The 13,398-nt window shown below is 35.8% G+C and overlaps 1 protein-coding gene across 1 annotated transcript in view; it reads right to left on the bottom strand.

Annotated features, from left to right (window-relative positions):
• LOC142349998 (uncharacterized) overlaps positions 1 to 13,398 on the bottom strand; it is a 211,291-nt gene that overhangs the window by 149,729 nt on the left and 48,164 nt on the right. The window contains exons 8-9 of the mRNA XM_075401883.1: positions 12,669 to 13,013; positions 3,400 to 3,564 (exon numbers count right to left, since the gene is read on the bottom strand). Of these exons, the coding sequence (XP_075257998.1) occupies positions 3,400 to 3,564; positions 12,669 to 13,013 (510 nt within the window). The remainder of the gene's footprint in view (positions 1 to 3,399; positions 3,565 to 12,668; positions 13,014 to 13,398) is intronic.

Raw genomic sequence — 13,398 nt, 5'->3', positions numbered from 1 at the left:
GATTGGAACAGAATCTTCCAATATATTGTACCATCGCAATGTGTCTTTCCGGTAGTCGACGACTACTGCGCGACAATCTTCAATATCTTGGAGATCTGGTATTTTGTCAACTACCCATCGCAAAACTTTACTCTTTTCTTCTAACATACGCTTGGTGTCATTGTCAAAGCTTTCAAAATACTTTGGTTTTAATAGTAACCTTTGCTGTTGTCGGTTGTCTTCTAGCTCTAGCTCTTGTGTCAGGTAGCCTTCTAGCTCGTTGAGGTGTCTGGAGAAGGATTTGAGTAGGTCAGCTTGCTCTTTCTCTAACGTCTTGAGTTGACCACTCGCTTTCCAATCAGCTGTCTTCCAGTGTCTGTTGGGACTTTTGCTGGCCATCGTTGCTGGTTGTGTTTTGATCCACCAGTTTGAATCGAAGATTTGTTGCTCTTCGTGACACTGCTGTTGTTGTCCGGGTCGGCGGACCAAATGTTGCGGCTGCTCAAGAATCTCAGCGGAACCGATATATCACAGCCTGGTTCTCGAGTTTTACGCCGGCTTGGTTCTTCACTGGCTTCGATTGACCAACAATCTCGCAGAAATAATTAGTCGCTCGGACGTATTTAAAGGACTGTAACTTTAATTTTGTTGATTGAAGTTAAGAAAATCCTTAGTCATAATCTTTGTTCAATCTCGTGCTGAAGTTTGTAAGGCTTCAACCAGTGTTAGTAATGTTGCTAACTTCTCGTTAAGTAAGCTCAACTAACTTAGAACTCGCAAGATCTTAAGATCTAGCAAAACTTAGCAAAAAGACTAAAGCTGTTAAAGAATCAAATTTTAGTCAATCTGAGAGCCAACTGCTCTTGGTAACAGTTTCTAACGGTTCTAAATACAATACGGTTTCACTAATCAAACAATTGGGTTAAAATAAATAATCAAATATTTTTCGTTTATAACCTCATCGCTACTTGTTTCTGATTGGTTAATCAAGAAAATGATTTAGGTCATTGTTTACATAGTAAATGTCAATTATTGCAATATTCACTTTTGTTGACATAAGCACAGATGGTTGTTACGCGGCTGTGAATGCCTCGAATATACGGTATTTCACCTTTAATGATCATCTAGAGAATCATAAAACAAACAACTTAAGAAATTTAACAATAAATAACAAATAAATCGAAAAATGCCAATTTTGCACCATTTAAGTGCTAATAGCCACACTTGTGGGTCTGATGCAATAACGTTCGTTGGGTCCATGAGGAGCTTAGAGTAACCCTAACCGTCTGCCATAACCTCGGGTTGCTCGGGTTCTGCTTTCCCAAAATCGGGGGGGGGGGGGTGTACATATTTTCGGTCCCAACTTGTAAAATTTTTCAGTTTTGACCATTTTTGAGATTTGACAAATTCTAAGTTTTTTCAGTTTCAAAAATTATTTCTAGCTGTCTGATGGCTTTTGTAGCTCATTTGAAGTGGCGCCAACAAAAAGTATAAGTAAAACTTGGTAGTACCAAAATAAACGTAATTTGCAACAATTTAATATCAACTGAAAGACAATCTAAACAGGTTCATAAAGACAAAACCGAGCAAAAGAAAAATTGATGGCAAAGGAGCAAAAGAAAAAAGAGAAAAAAAATTTTCTATAAAGCCCTCTAAGACGGTAAAATGCAATCTCCCAAAAAATTTGTTGGACTTTTAATTAAATATCTTGTTGAATCAGTCATCCGACCAGTACAGTGCAGAAAATTACTTTAAAAAAACAAAGAAAAAAAACGAAAAAGAAAAAACTTTAAAAAAATTATAAATTTGTATATCTTATTTCAATGAGTAGTGCCCTGTCCAGCTTTCAAGTGTAACAAAATCTATAGAATACATCTGAAATAAAAATTAACAAAAAATGCTAGCGAGAACAAAAAAATTGGAAGAAATAGGCATAAAGCTTTAAAAACAAAAAATGGCAAAAACTTGCTCAAATTGACTCAATTTTGCTCAGCAAAACAACTCACAGTTGACACTAACCAAATTGGTAGACAATTTAAAGTTCTAGAAGAACCGGTTGAAACCAGAGGACGCCCAAAATGCTATAAAAATTGACGAAGAAAAAAATTGCTGATAAAACTAAAAACAAGTCAAAATGGTTTAAAAAAAAAGCTAACAATTGACACAAAAGAGTAAAATCCATTTGAGATGGTCCAAAACGCTTCCGAACGCACTTTTACCAGTTTGGATAATTTAGCGAAACACCTTTGACTGAAAATATTGGAGTCAAAACTATAGAAACTGCTTTCAAAAAGCCGCACGTGATCAAAATTTTCTGCTGGCTCAGTGGAAACTTTTTCACCCATACTTTTCTTGCTCTCTCTCTCTCTCTCTCTCTCTCTCTCTCTCTCTCTCTCTCTCTCTCTATCAAGTAGTCGACATGAACAAAAACCATCTCTTCCTCTCTCAGCTATTACGCAATTCGACCCAAACACTTTGTTTTCACGCATTTCACTTCCTGTTTCAAATACAATCCAACAAAATTACCAATAAAAAAGACGCTCCACCAATACTCCTCTTCGAATCGTAAAAAAGACAGCGCCTCAATAGAATTCATATTCTTTGAATTGTAAAAAGGAGATTGCCTAAATAATAGCCGTTGAGAGGCTGACGGCGGCTTTTATAAAGGACAAACAGGCTAACAGTCTAAGGCATTTGTTTTTCGACACCTTGAAAAGTTGCTTGTCAACGTTTCATCTGCTCTAAATGTTACGCCACTGAAACTATAGTGAGCATAAAATTTTTTCTTACCACGCTATTTAACTGATTTACATTGTTTCATGTTATTTAAATTCAAATTTTGAGAAAAATGCAAAAGACGATCCAATTTCGGAAAAACAGGCCATTGAGTTGAAATTTTTCCTCAACTAATACAGAATTAACTTATGTAGATACAACAATTTTTCAATGCAGCACTTTATCGTAGACCCTAAATGTTGCCCTTCCTGCTAAATCTTGGCCATCTAAGTTTATTAATATTCAGTTTAATAATACTATATAATAATTGTAATTGGTAGTCCTTCTTGCCCCATATGGTATTGTATTATCCATTATCAGTATAAAACACCCATTGTATTTCGTTCGCAAGCTTATGAAAACGAAATATTGTTCACGCGTGATTATGAAAAGTTTATGAGCTCAATTTTTTTTTAAAAAAAAAACTATACCAATTCAGAGCATTTAATAATAATAGCAATAAAATTTTTCAAGTACATGTATAGTAGTGAACTTATAGATTATTGATAAGTCATTCAAAACTAAGCATCTGTGGAGACAATCAAAATAGGTCTAAAAATTCTAACATAATATTTTTAGGAAAGTTTTTTGACCCCAAAGAGAAAAAAAAACATTTCTCATGGGGCTGTAAAGATATAGACTTACTTTTTTCTGTTGCGGCAACTCGTCGTTTTTCGATTCCGTTCACGTGAACTGAGTAGTAATCCCCATCAACAGCATCTGCAAAGTCGTCAGGCGCTGTCCACTTGATTTCAGCGATTGATGACGTCAGAAACGTATACTCATGACTCAGCGGTCGACCTCCGGAACCTTCAAAATTACAACTTAAGCGTAAAGAAAATAATAATTTTGTCAAATTTTTTGCACAAAAAGTGGCGTATTTCACCACAAATTGTGACACTGTGGGTCAAGGAGTTGAATAATGTAACCGATAACTTATTCGTAGTCGTTCAGTTGAAACGGATTGCAATTGAGCAAAATTTTTCGGGACGCAGGTTCCGTGGTCAAGTTTTGAGCACCATTTTTGCTTCATTTTTTTCAGCATTTCTTTTTTGGAATTTACGCCCTTCGTTGTACCTGCACAGAGACTTCCTTTCGTTTAAAAAATATTTCTTTGATTCCTTTTTTGCTTTATATATTCTCTATCCCAATATTTATATATTCTCTATTCTCTAGCCTTGCTTTTTGGGTGGCAATGAAAGTACACCTAATAAGCAAAAAATTCTTGCTCTGATCCTGGCCATTCATGATTAAACTAAGGCATTTTATTAGAACCAGATATTATCGAATGCAAACAATGTGTCTGGATGCCATCTTAAAGCATCGAAGGGTTCGAAAAAGCGTCTGCACCATGAACAAGATGACACAAAGATCTCGTTCTAGTTTTCTACTTTTTTGTATCACATTTCAGCTCTTAGCAGCCACTCTGACGTATTCCAGGAATGAGGAGTAACCCTAAGTTCAAACGCTTTGACCTTATAAATATCAGGACGCAAAAAAAATAACCGTGCTACAATGAATATTTCATACAATCAGAGACATTAAAAAGAAACTAATCGTTGATTGCGACACTTTATCACCTGAGGGAACTTATCCTGACACAGGTAGCAAAAAGCTAATATTTATTGCTCACTGCGCCAAAGTTCTCAAGTTAACGAAATAATATCTTAGGCAATGGAATTTAAAATTCGTTTGCTCCAAAATGGAAGTCCTTTTTCCTTTTTATCAAAAAGTTATTTTCTGATCAGCTGCAACGGACTTAAATTGCGTGAAAACAAATTTTCATGGTTTTACAAGAACAATCACTAAAATCAAAAACTCAGGCGTTTTTCTATCACAAAAACTATAAAAGTACAAAATCAATAATACGGTTCAACAGTTCTATTGGGTTAAAAGGGGCAAAAAATTTAAAATGTTTGCTTTAATTTAGCCTTAAAGCTTCATTGATGATTTTGAAATAGTAATCATTTAAGACCCAATAAAAGGCTTGAGCTTTCTGATTGTCCGTAAATTGGGTAGTTGCCAATCTGCTCTTAATCTTCGTAACACATGTTCATTGTGTTAACAATCCTGGTCATTAGATACTGTAACCGTGCCCGACACTGATGGCGTGCATAACAGTGACTGTGAACGCGGATATCAGAAAAACTGTAAAAGTGCAGAATCAATAAAACAGTTCAACAGTTCTATTGGATTAAAAGGGGCAAAAATATTAAAATGCTTGCTTTAATTTAGCCTTAAAGTTTCATTGATGAATTTGAAATAGTAATCACCTGAGACCCAATTCAAAAGCTTGAACTTTCTGATTGTCCTTAACTTGGGTAGTTGCCAATCTGTTCTTAATCTTCGTTACAAATGTTCAAGTCGTTAACTATCCCGGTCATTAGATATTGTAACCGTGCGCGACACTGATGGCGTGCATAACAGTGATTGTGAACAAGGATATCGGAAAAACTACAAAAGTACAAATCCAATAATTCAGTTCAAAAGTTCTATTGGGTTAAAAGGGGGCAAAAATGTTAAAATGTTTGCTTAAATTTAGCCTTAAAGTTTTTTGGATGAAGTTGAAGTAGTAATCATTTGAGACCCAGTTCAAGGGCTTGAACTGTCTGATTATCCGTAACTTGGGTAGTTGCCAGTGTGCTTTCAATCTTCGTAACACACATTCATTTTGTTAACAATACTGGTCATTAGATACTGTAATCGTGCCCGACACTGATGTTGTGCATAACAGTGATTGTGAACGCGCATATCAGAAAAACTGTAAAATACAAAATCAATAATTCAGTTCAAAATTTCTATTGGGTTAAAAGGGGTAAAAAAAAGTTTAAAAGTTTGCTTTAATTTAACCTTAAAGTTTCATTGATGAATTTGTAATAGTAACCATTTGAGACCCAATTCAAGGGCTTGAACTGTCTGATTATCCGTAACTTGGGTAGTTGCCAATCTGCTCTTAATCTTCGTAATATACGTTCATTTTGTTAACAATACTGGTCATTAGATACTGTAACCGTGCCCGACACTGATGGCCTGCATAACAGTGATTGTGCACGCGGATATCAGAAAAAATAAAAAAGTACCAAGTCTATAATACAGTTCAACTGTTCTATTGGGTTAAAAGGGGCAAAAATGTTAAAATATTTGCATAAATTTAGCCTTAAAGTTTCATTGATGAATTTGAAGTAGTAATCATTTGTGACCCAATTCAAGGGCTTGAACGGTCTGATTATCCGTAACTTGGGTAGTTGCCAATCTGCTCTTAATCTTCGTAATACACGTTCATTTTGTTAACAATACTGGTCATTAGATACTGTAACCGAGCCCGACACTGATGGCCTGCATAACAGTGATTGTGCACGCGGATATCAGAAAAACTGTAAAATAGAAAATCAATAATTCAGTTCAAAAGTTCTATTGGGTTAAAAGGGGTAAAAAAAGTTTAAAAGTTTGCTTTAATTTAACCTTAAAGTTTCATTGATGAATTTGAAATAGTAACCATTTGAGACCCAATTCAAGGGCTTGAACGGTCTGATTATCCGTAACTTGGGTAGTTGCCAATCTGCTCTTAATCTTCGTAATACACGTTCATTTTGTTAACAATACTGGTCATTAGATACTGTAACCGAGCCCGACACTGATGGCCTGCATAACAGTGATTGTGCACGCGGATATCAGAAAAAATATAAAAGTACCAAGTCTATGATACAGTTCAACTGTTCTATTGGGTTAAAAGGGGCAAAAATGTTAAAATATTTGCATAAATTTAGCCTTAAAGTTTCATTGATGAATTTGAATTAGTAATCATTTGTGACCCAATTCAAGGGCTTGAACTTTCTGATTGTCTGTAATTTGGGTAGTTGTCAATCAGTTCAAAATCTTCATAACGCATGTTTATGTTGTTAACTAACCCGGTTCATCAAATACTATAACTGTGTGCGACACTGATGGCGTGCATAACAGTGATTGTGAATGCGGATATCAGAAAAACTATAAAAGTACAAAATCAATAAAACAGTTCAACAGTTCTATTGGGTTAAAAAGGGGCAAAAATGTTAAATTGTTTGCTTTAATTTTGCCTTAGAGTTTCATTGATGAATTTGATATAATAATCATTTGCGACCCAATGTAAAGTCTTGAACTTTGTGATTGTCCGTAGCTTGGGTAGTTGCCAATCAGCTCTTAATCTTCGTAACACATGTTCATGTTGTTAACTATCCCGGTCATTAGATATGTAAACGTGGGCGACACTGATGGCGTGCATAACAGTGATTGTGAACGCGGATATCAGAAAACTGTAAAAATACAAAATCAATAATACAGTTTAACAGTTCTATTGGGTTAAGTGGGGCAAAAAGTCAACATAATTCCTTAAGTTTAGTCTTAAAGTTTCATTGATGAATTTGAAATAGTAATCATTTGAGACCCAATTCAAAGTCTTGAACTTTCTGATTGTCTGAAACTTGGGTAGTTGTCAATCTGCTCATAATCTTCGTAACACGTGTTCATGTTGTTAACTATCCCGGTCATAAGATAATGTCACCGTGCGCATCACTGATGGCGTGCATAACAGTGATTGCGAACGCGCATATGAGAAAAACTGTGAAAATACAAAATCAATAATTCAGTTCAAAAGTTCTATTGGGTTAAAAGGGATAAAAAAAGTTTAAAAGTTTGCTTTAATTTAGCCCTAAAGTTTCATTGATGAATTTGAAATAGTAACCATTTGAGACCCAATTCAAGGGCTTGAACTGTCTGATTATCCGTAACTTGGGTAGTTGCCAGTCTGCTTTCAATCTTCGTAACACACGTTCATTTTGTTAACAATACTGGTCATTAGATACTGTAACCGTGCCCGACACTGATGTCGAGCATAACAGTGATTGTGAACGCGCATATCAGAAAAACTGTAAAATAGAAAATCAATAATTCAGTTCAAAAGTTCTATTGGGTTAAAAGGGGTAAAAAAAGTTTAAAAGTTTGCTTTAATTTAACCTTAAAGTTTCATTGATGAATTTGAAATAGTAACCATTTGAGACCCAATTCAAGGGCTTGAACGGTCTGATTATCCGTAACTTGGGTAGTTGCCAATCTGCTCTTAATCTTCGTAATACACGTTCATTTTGTTAACAATACTGGTCATTAGATACTGTAACCGAGCCCGACACTGATGGCCTGCATAACAGTGATTGTGCACGCGGATATCAGAAAAAATATAAAAGTACCAAGTCTATGATACAGTTCAACTGTTCTATTGGGTTAAAAGGGGCAAAAATGTTAAAATATTTGCATAAATTTAGCCTTAAAGTTTCATTGATGAATTTGAAGTAGTAATCATTTGTGACCCAATTCAAGGGCTTGAACTTTCTGATTGTCTGTAATTTGGGTAGTTGTCAATCAGTTGAAAATCTTCATAACGCATGTTTTTGTTGTTAAATAACCCGGTATATAAACACTATAACTGTGTGCGACACTGATGGCGTGCATAACCGTGATTGTGAATGCGGATATCAGAAAAACTATAAAAGTACAAAATCAATAAAAAAGTTCAACAGTTCTATTGGGTTAAAAAGGGCAAAAGGTTAATATGTTTGCTTTAATTTAGCCTTAGAGTTTCATTGATGAATTTAATATAATAATCATTTGAGACCCAATGCAAAGTCTTGAACTTTGTGGTTGTCCGTAGCTTGGGTAGTTGCCAATCAGCTCTTAATCTTCGTAACACATGTTCATGTTGTTAACTATCCCGGTCATTAGATATGTTAGAGTGGGCGACACTGATGGCGTGCATAACAGTGATTGTGAACGCGGATATCAGAAAACTGTAAAAATACAAAATCAATAATACAGTTTAACAGTTCTATTGGGTTAAATGGGGCAAAAAGTCAACATTTTTCCTTAAATTTAGTCCTAAATTTTCATTGATGAATTTGAAATAGTAATCACTTGAGACCCAATTCAAAGTCTTGAACTTTCTGATTGTCCGAAACTTGGGTAGTTGCCAATCTGCTGTTAATTTTTGTAAAATATGTTCATGTTGTTATCTATCCCGGTCATTAGATACTGTAACCGTGCGCGACACTGATGGCGAGCATAACAGTGATTGTTAACGCGGATATAAGAAAAGATTTAAAAGTACAAAATCAATAATAGAGTTCAACAGTTCTATTGGGTTAAAAGGGGCAAACTGTTAAAACGTTTGCGAAAAATTAGCTATAAAGTTTCATTGATGAATTTAAAGTAGTAATCATTGGAAACCCAATTCAAAGTTTTGAACTTCCTGATTGTCTGTAATTTGGGTAACTGCCAATCTGCTCTTAATCTTCGTAACACATGTTCATGTCGTTAACTATCCCGGTCATTAGATACTGTTACCCTGGGCGACTGTGATGGCGTGCATTACAGTGATTGTGACCGCGGATATCAGCTACTGATATTGCATAGTGAATGAATGCGATGATAAATAAACTTGGTTGCTGTCGCAAATGTCCACAGACGCTTTCAACCCTAATCTTAAAACATGATGGTAATGGTGACATATTGGAGAAATGTATTCGAGCAAAAAGGTTGCTTTTGCAGCGAATTCTTACTTAAATCTGAACTGTTAGATGAGGAGCACTAATGGTCGCAATCTATTTTCGACATTTTTTTCGGCCATTTTCGACGTTTTTTAGATCAGCCTTGACGTTTTTTTTCTGCTATTTTTGACGTTTTTTTAAGTCATTTTTGACGTTTTTTCAGCTATTTTTGACGTTTTTTTGGCTAATAAAACTTGGATTAAGACTTGGCAAGTCGTGGCCACGATTTGGGAAGTCTTGGCCAAGGCTTGGCAATTCTTGGTCAAGACTTGGATTAAGACTTGGCAAGTCTTGGCCAAGACTTGGATTAAGACTTGGCAGGTCTTGGCCAAGACTTGGATTAAGACTTGGCAAGTCTTGGCCAAGACTTGGAATAAGACTTGGCAGGTCTTGGCCAAGACTTGGATTAAGACTTGGCAAGTCTTGGCCAATACTTGGATTAATACTGGCAATTCTTGGCCAAGACGTGGATTAAGACTTGGCAATTCTTGACCAAGACTTAGATTAAGACTTGCCAAGTCTTGGCCAAGTCTTAATTGTGTTATGATCATAATTCTGAATCAGTACTGATACCTAGACTTGGAATTAGACTTGCCCGGTACTGATACCGACTTGCCGTTCGGTACGGGGTCTTTATACTGCTCTATGACCTTGTACTATTTTGTTTATCATGTCAATCATATCAATAAATTTTATTGGATTCATTTGTTGCTTTGAGTTGATTTACATCCCGTACCGAACCCCCAGAGCCCATCAGTTCTGATTCAAAGATTTTCCAGAGGCCAAGTCTTGGCAGAGATATGCCAAGACTTGGGTAGCGGAGCCAAGACTTGAGACATCTCTGGGCAGAGAGAGGCCAAGACTTGGGTTTTTCTGGGCAGCGCAGACCCCAAGCGTTGGGTTTCTCTGAGCAGAGTTAAGGTTGACATCATGAGGATCCGAAGTTTTTATTTAATGAGGGCAACTTTTTTTTTAAAATTGGTGCCCAATTATACCTTTTCTGTCGAAAAAAACCATTTGCAGGTGAAATTCGTGAACTTCAACCCAAGACTTGGGGCCTCTCTGGGCAGAGAAAATCCAAGTCTTGGGTTTCTCTGCCAAGTCATAGAATCGGTTTCTTCTCTTGACGTTCACTGATATACAAAATATCCCCATGTATTAGGTCTCAATAAAAGATTAGCTGCAATCTGAAGTTCAAAAAAAACGTTTGCGGATTAACTGGATCAAATTACCTTGTGGACTTTTTTAAACAATAAACATTCCTTAAAATTTAAACAGCTGATAAATAGGTCCTAAAACTTAAGCCAAAAGTTATTAAGAAAGTAACGAAACGAAAAGATTATTATAATTCATTCGCGGTCGGTTAAACTAATTCTGTTCTAATTTCTGTAAAAAGATATTTTTGAAACTTTGTCACCTTTAAGAATTCAGCAAAGATTTTTGTTGCATATCTTCTCCTCTGAGTCTTTGTGTTTTGTGTATCAACGGCTGGGGAATTATAAGCTGAGTTTCGTTTGGTTCCTATTATAGAGAGAAGCACATTTTTTAATTTCACAGATTGTTAAGTAACTCAATCTCTCAATATTGAAACTTTTTGCAGTCATTGTTATAAATGAAGAAGAAAAACGCTCAGTTCTGAAAAACCAATGAGAGAATCACCACTGAAAAATTCATGGTCAGAATGAATCAATGCTTACATTTTACGTCTCAAAAAAATTAGCTGAAAACTGAAGTTAAAAAAACAATTGCGGATTAACTGGATCAATTACCTTATGGACTTTTTTAAACATTAAACAGTCCTTACAACTTACACAGCTGACAAATAGATCCTAAAATTAGTTCCTATATCACTGGGATCCAAGTGAAAAAGAATTTTTGACCTAGCTTGCTTAGGAAAAATGTTAGATTTTCAAACGGTTTTTTCGTTGTTTTGCAAAATGTTTTTTTAAAATATATTTTTTTCAAGCTAGTCAAGGAGTTGTTCAATTCTATTGTTTTTACGAATCAAAATTCCCCTATATCACTGGGATCCAAGTCAAAAAGAATTTTTGACCTAGCTTGCTTAGGAGAAAAATAGATTTTCAAAAGATTTTTTCGTTGTTTTTTAAAATGTATTTTTGAAATATATTTTTTTCAAGCTAGTCAAGGAGTTGTTCATATCAAGCGTTACTACAAATCGAAGTTCCCCTATATCCTTAAAATCCAATTCTTTTTTTTGCTTTAGCATGTTGTTTTATATATATATATATATATATATATATATATATATATATATATATATATATATATATATATGTATATATGTAATGTTCGGTATTGTATTGGTTTTTTTTTAGCTATAGCTCTTCATTTCTCTTCAACAGTGAGTATTGAACTTGTATTTTTAAGGACCTCTTTGGCCTTGAAAAGGTGACCATACCTTACCAAGAGCCACGAACATAGTTTAAATAGCATTCATAATCATAATTGGTGCTTTATTTGTACATTAGGGTACTCAAACTTATGTTTAAAGTGCCCATCAACCTAGAGAATGCACCATTCTAACCCTCTGTCCAGAAAAAATCAAGTCTTGGATCCTTTCTGCCAAGAGAAATCCCATGTCTTGTGTCTTGCCTGCCAAGAGGTCACCAAGTCTTGGTTGTACTCTGCACAGAGTGATCCAAGACTTGGACCTTCTCTTGGCAGAGAGACCCAAGACTTGGGATTTCTCTGGGCAGAGACCCCCAAGTCTTGATTTTTCTCTGCCAATAGAAACCTCAGAGATCGACTCTGGAGTGTTCTCTTAGCAGCCTTGTATTTGACATGATCAGACTCTGAATCAGGCCCGGGGACCTTGCCTGATTTTTTTCTGAATCAGGCCTGATGGTCTCTGGGGGTTCGGTACGGGCTTGCATTTTGCACTTAAATTTCTTTTTTGTTCAATTATTTATTGTCGTCTTTTTTGTTCATTTATTTTCTTGATTCCTGTTTTTGTGATTTTTCTATTATCTCGTGGGTCAGTTTTCTGACTGACTTGAACTTGATTTATTGTAAAACGTTTTTCCAATATTTGCCAAACCATCGGCTTATATTCATTTATGTTCAGTTTGTTCTCAGCCGCCTATTTATGACTTAAGCAATGGACTCTTTTTTGAGGAATAATTATGAAGAAAAACAATAATATTCAACTAAAAATAGCGTGAGTGGTAAAAGTCTGCTGATATTCGAACTCAAGATTCTCATTTGGGGCGCCTCTTTGTTCACATCATTCGGCTTATTTTCCGATTTATTTAAACCCCAAAACCCGCTAAATATTCATGTTAAAAAGGAGATCGAAGCTTCGCTTTTAACTATTATTACCTGCTGTTGTGCAATCTATAATACTAGTGCTGTAATTGCTGTCAATCATTACGTCACCAAACACCTCTTCGTAGTTACACGAAAAGGGAATCACAGTCCGAACCGAACACGAGAACCGAGTAGCCGAAGGAAGTGTTACGTAATCCAACGAATTAATGGAGTAAATCTGGTTTGGCGATTGCTGATTGGCTGATAAGTTTAGAGATACAAAGGTTGCAGCTTCGCTAGCGATTGAAACTTCGAAGAATATTGGTTCGATAGACGCAACATGAGGGGGCGACCACTGGAATGAGATTGCAATTGTTGAGCTTTCTGTTACTTGGAGATTGGCTGGTTGCTGGGCTTCTGAAATAGCAATAATTTGTCGAAAAAATACGCATGTGATAAATACTTGTGCTTTCGAATCAGATTATAGGTTTTTCGGCTCTTGAAAGAGATGACGCTATGCAAGAAGTGCACAATTTAATGCACTGTTAGCCGAGGACAGGGAGAGAGAGATTACCACCTTTTCTCGTCTCGTTACAGTTCATTGAGGGAGTCAAAGGGATACAAAATAATCAAGCTCTAGATCCTCTAGACAAGTGAATCTAGTCAATTTGTTTGTACATGAGTCATAGAGATACACGAGGCAAAACACGTACCATTTGGGGAAAAAAATGTTTTCACCCCGTATTTGTCTAACTCTCCTGCCCTCTTTAGTCCCCCCCCCCCCTGAATCTACGTCTTTGGC

This window comes from Convolutriloba macropyga, chromosome 11 (assembly GCF_964194025.1).
Source record: "Convolutriloba macropyga chromosome 11, txConMacr16.3, whole genome shotgun sequence".
In the NCBI taxonomy this organism is placed as follows: Eukaryota; Metazoa; Xenacoelomorpha; order Acoela; family Convolutidae; genus Convolutriloba; species Convolutriloba macropyga.
This window is presented reverse-complemented; position numbering and strand designations above follow the sequence as displayed.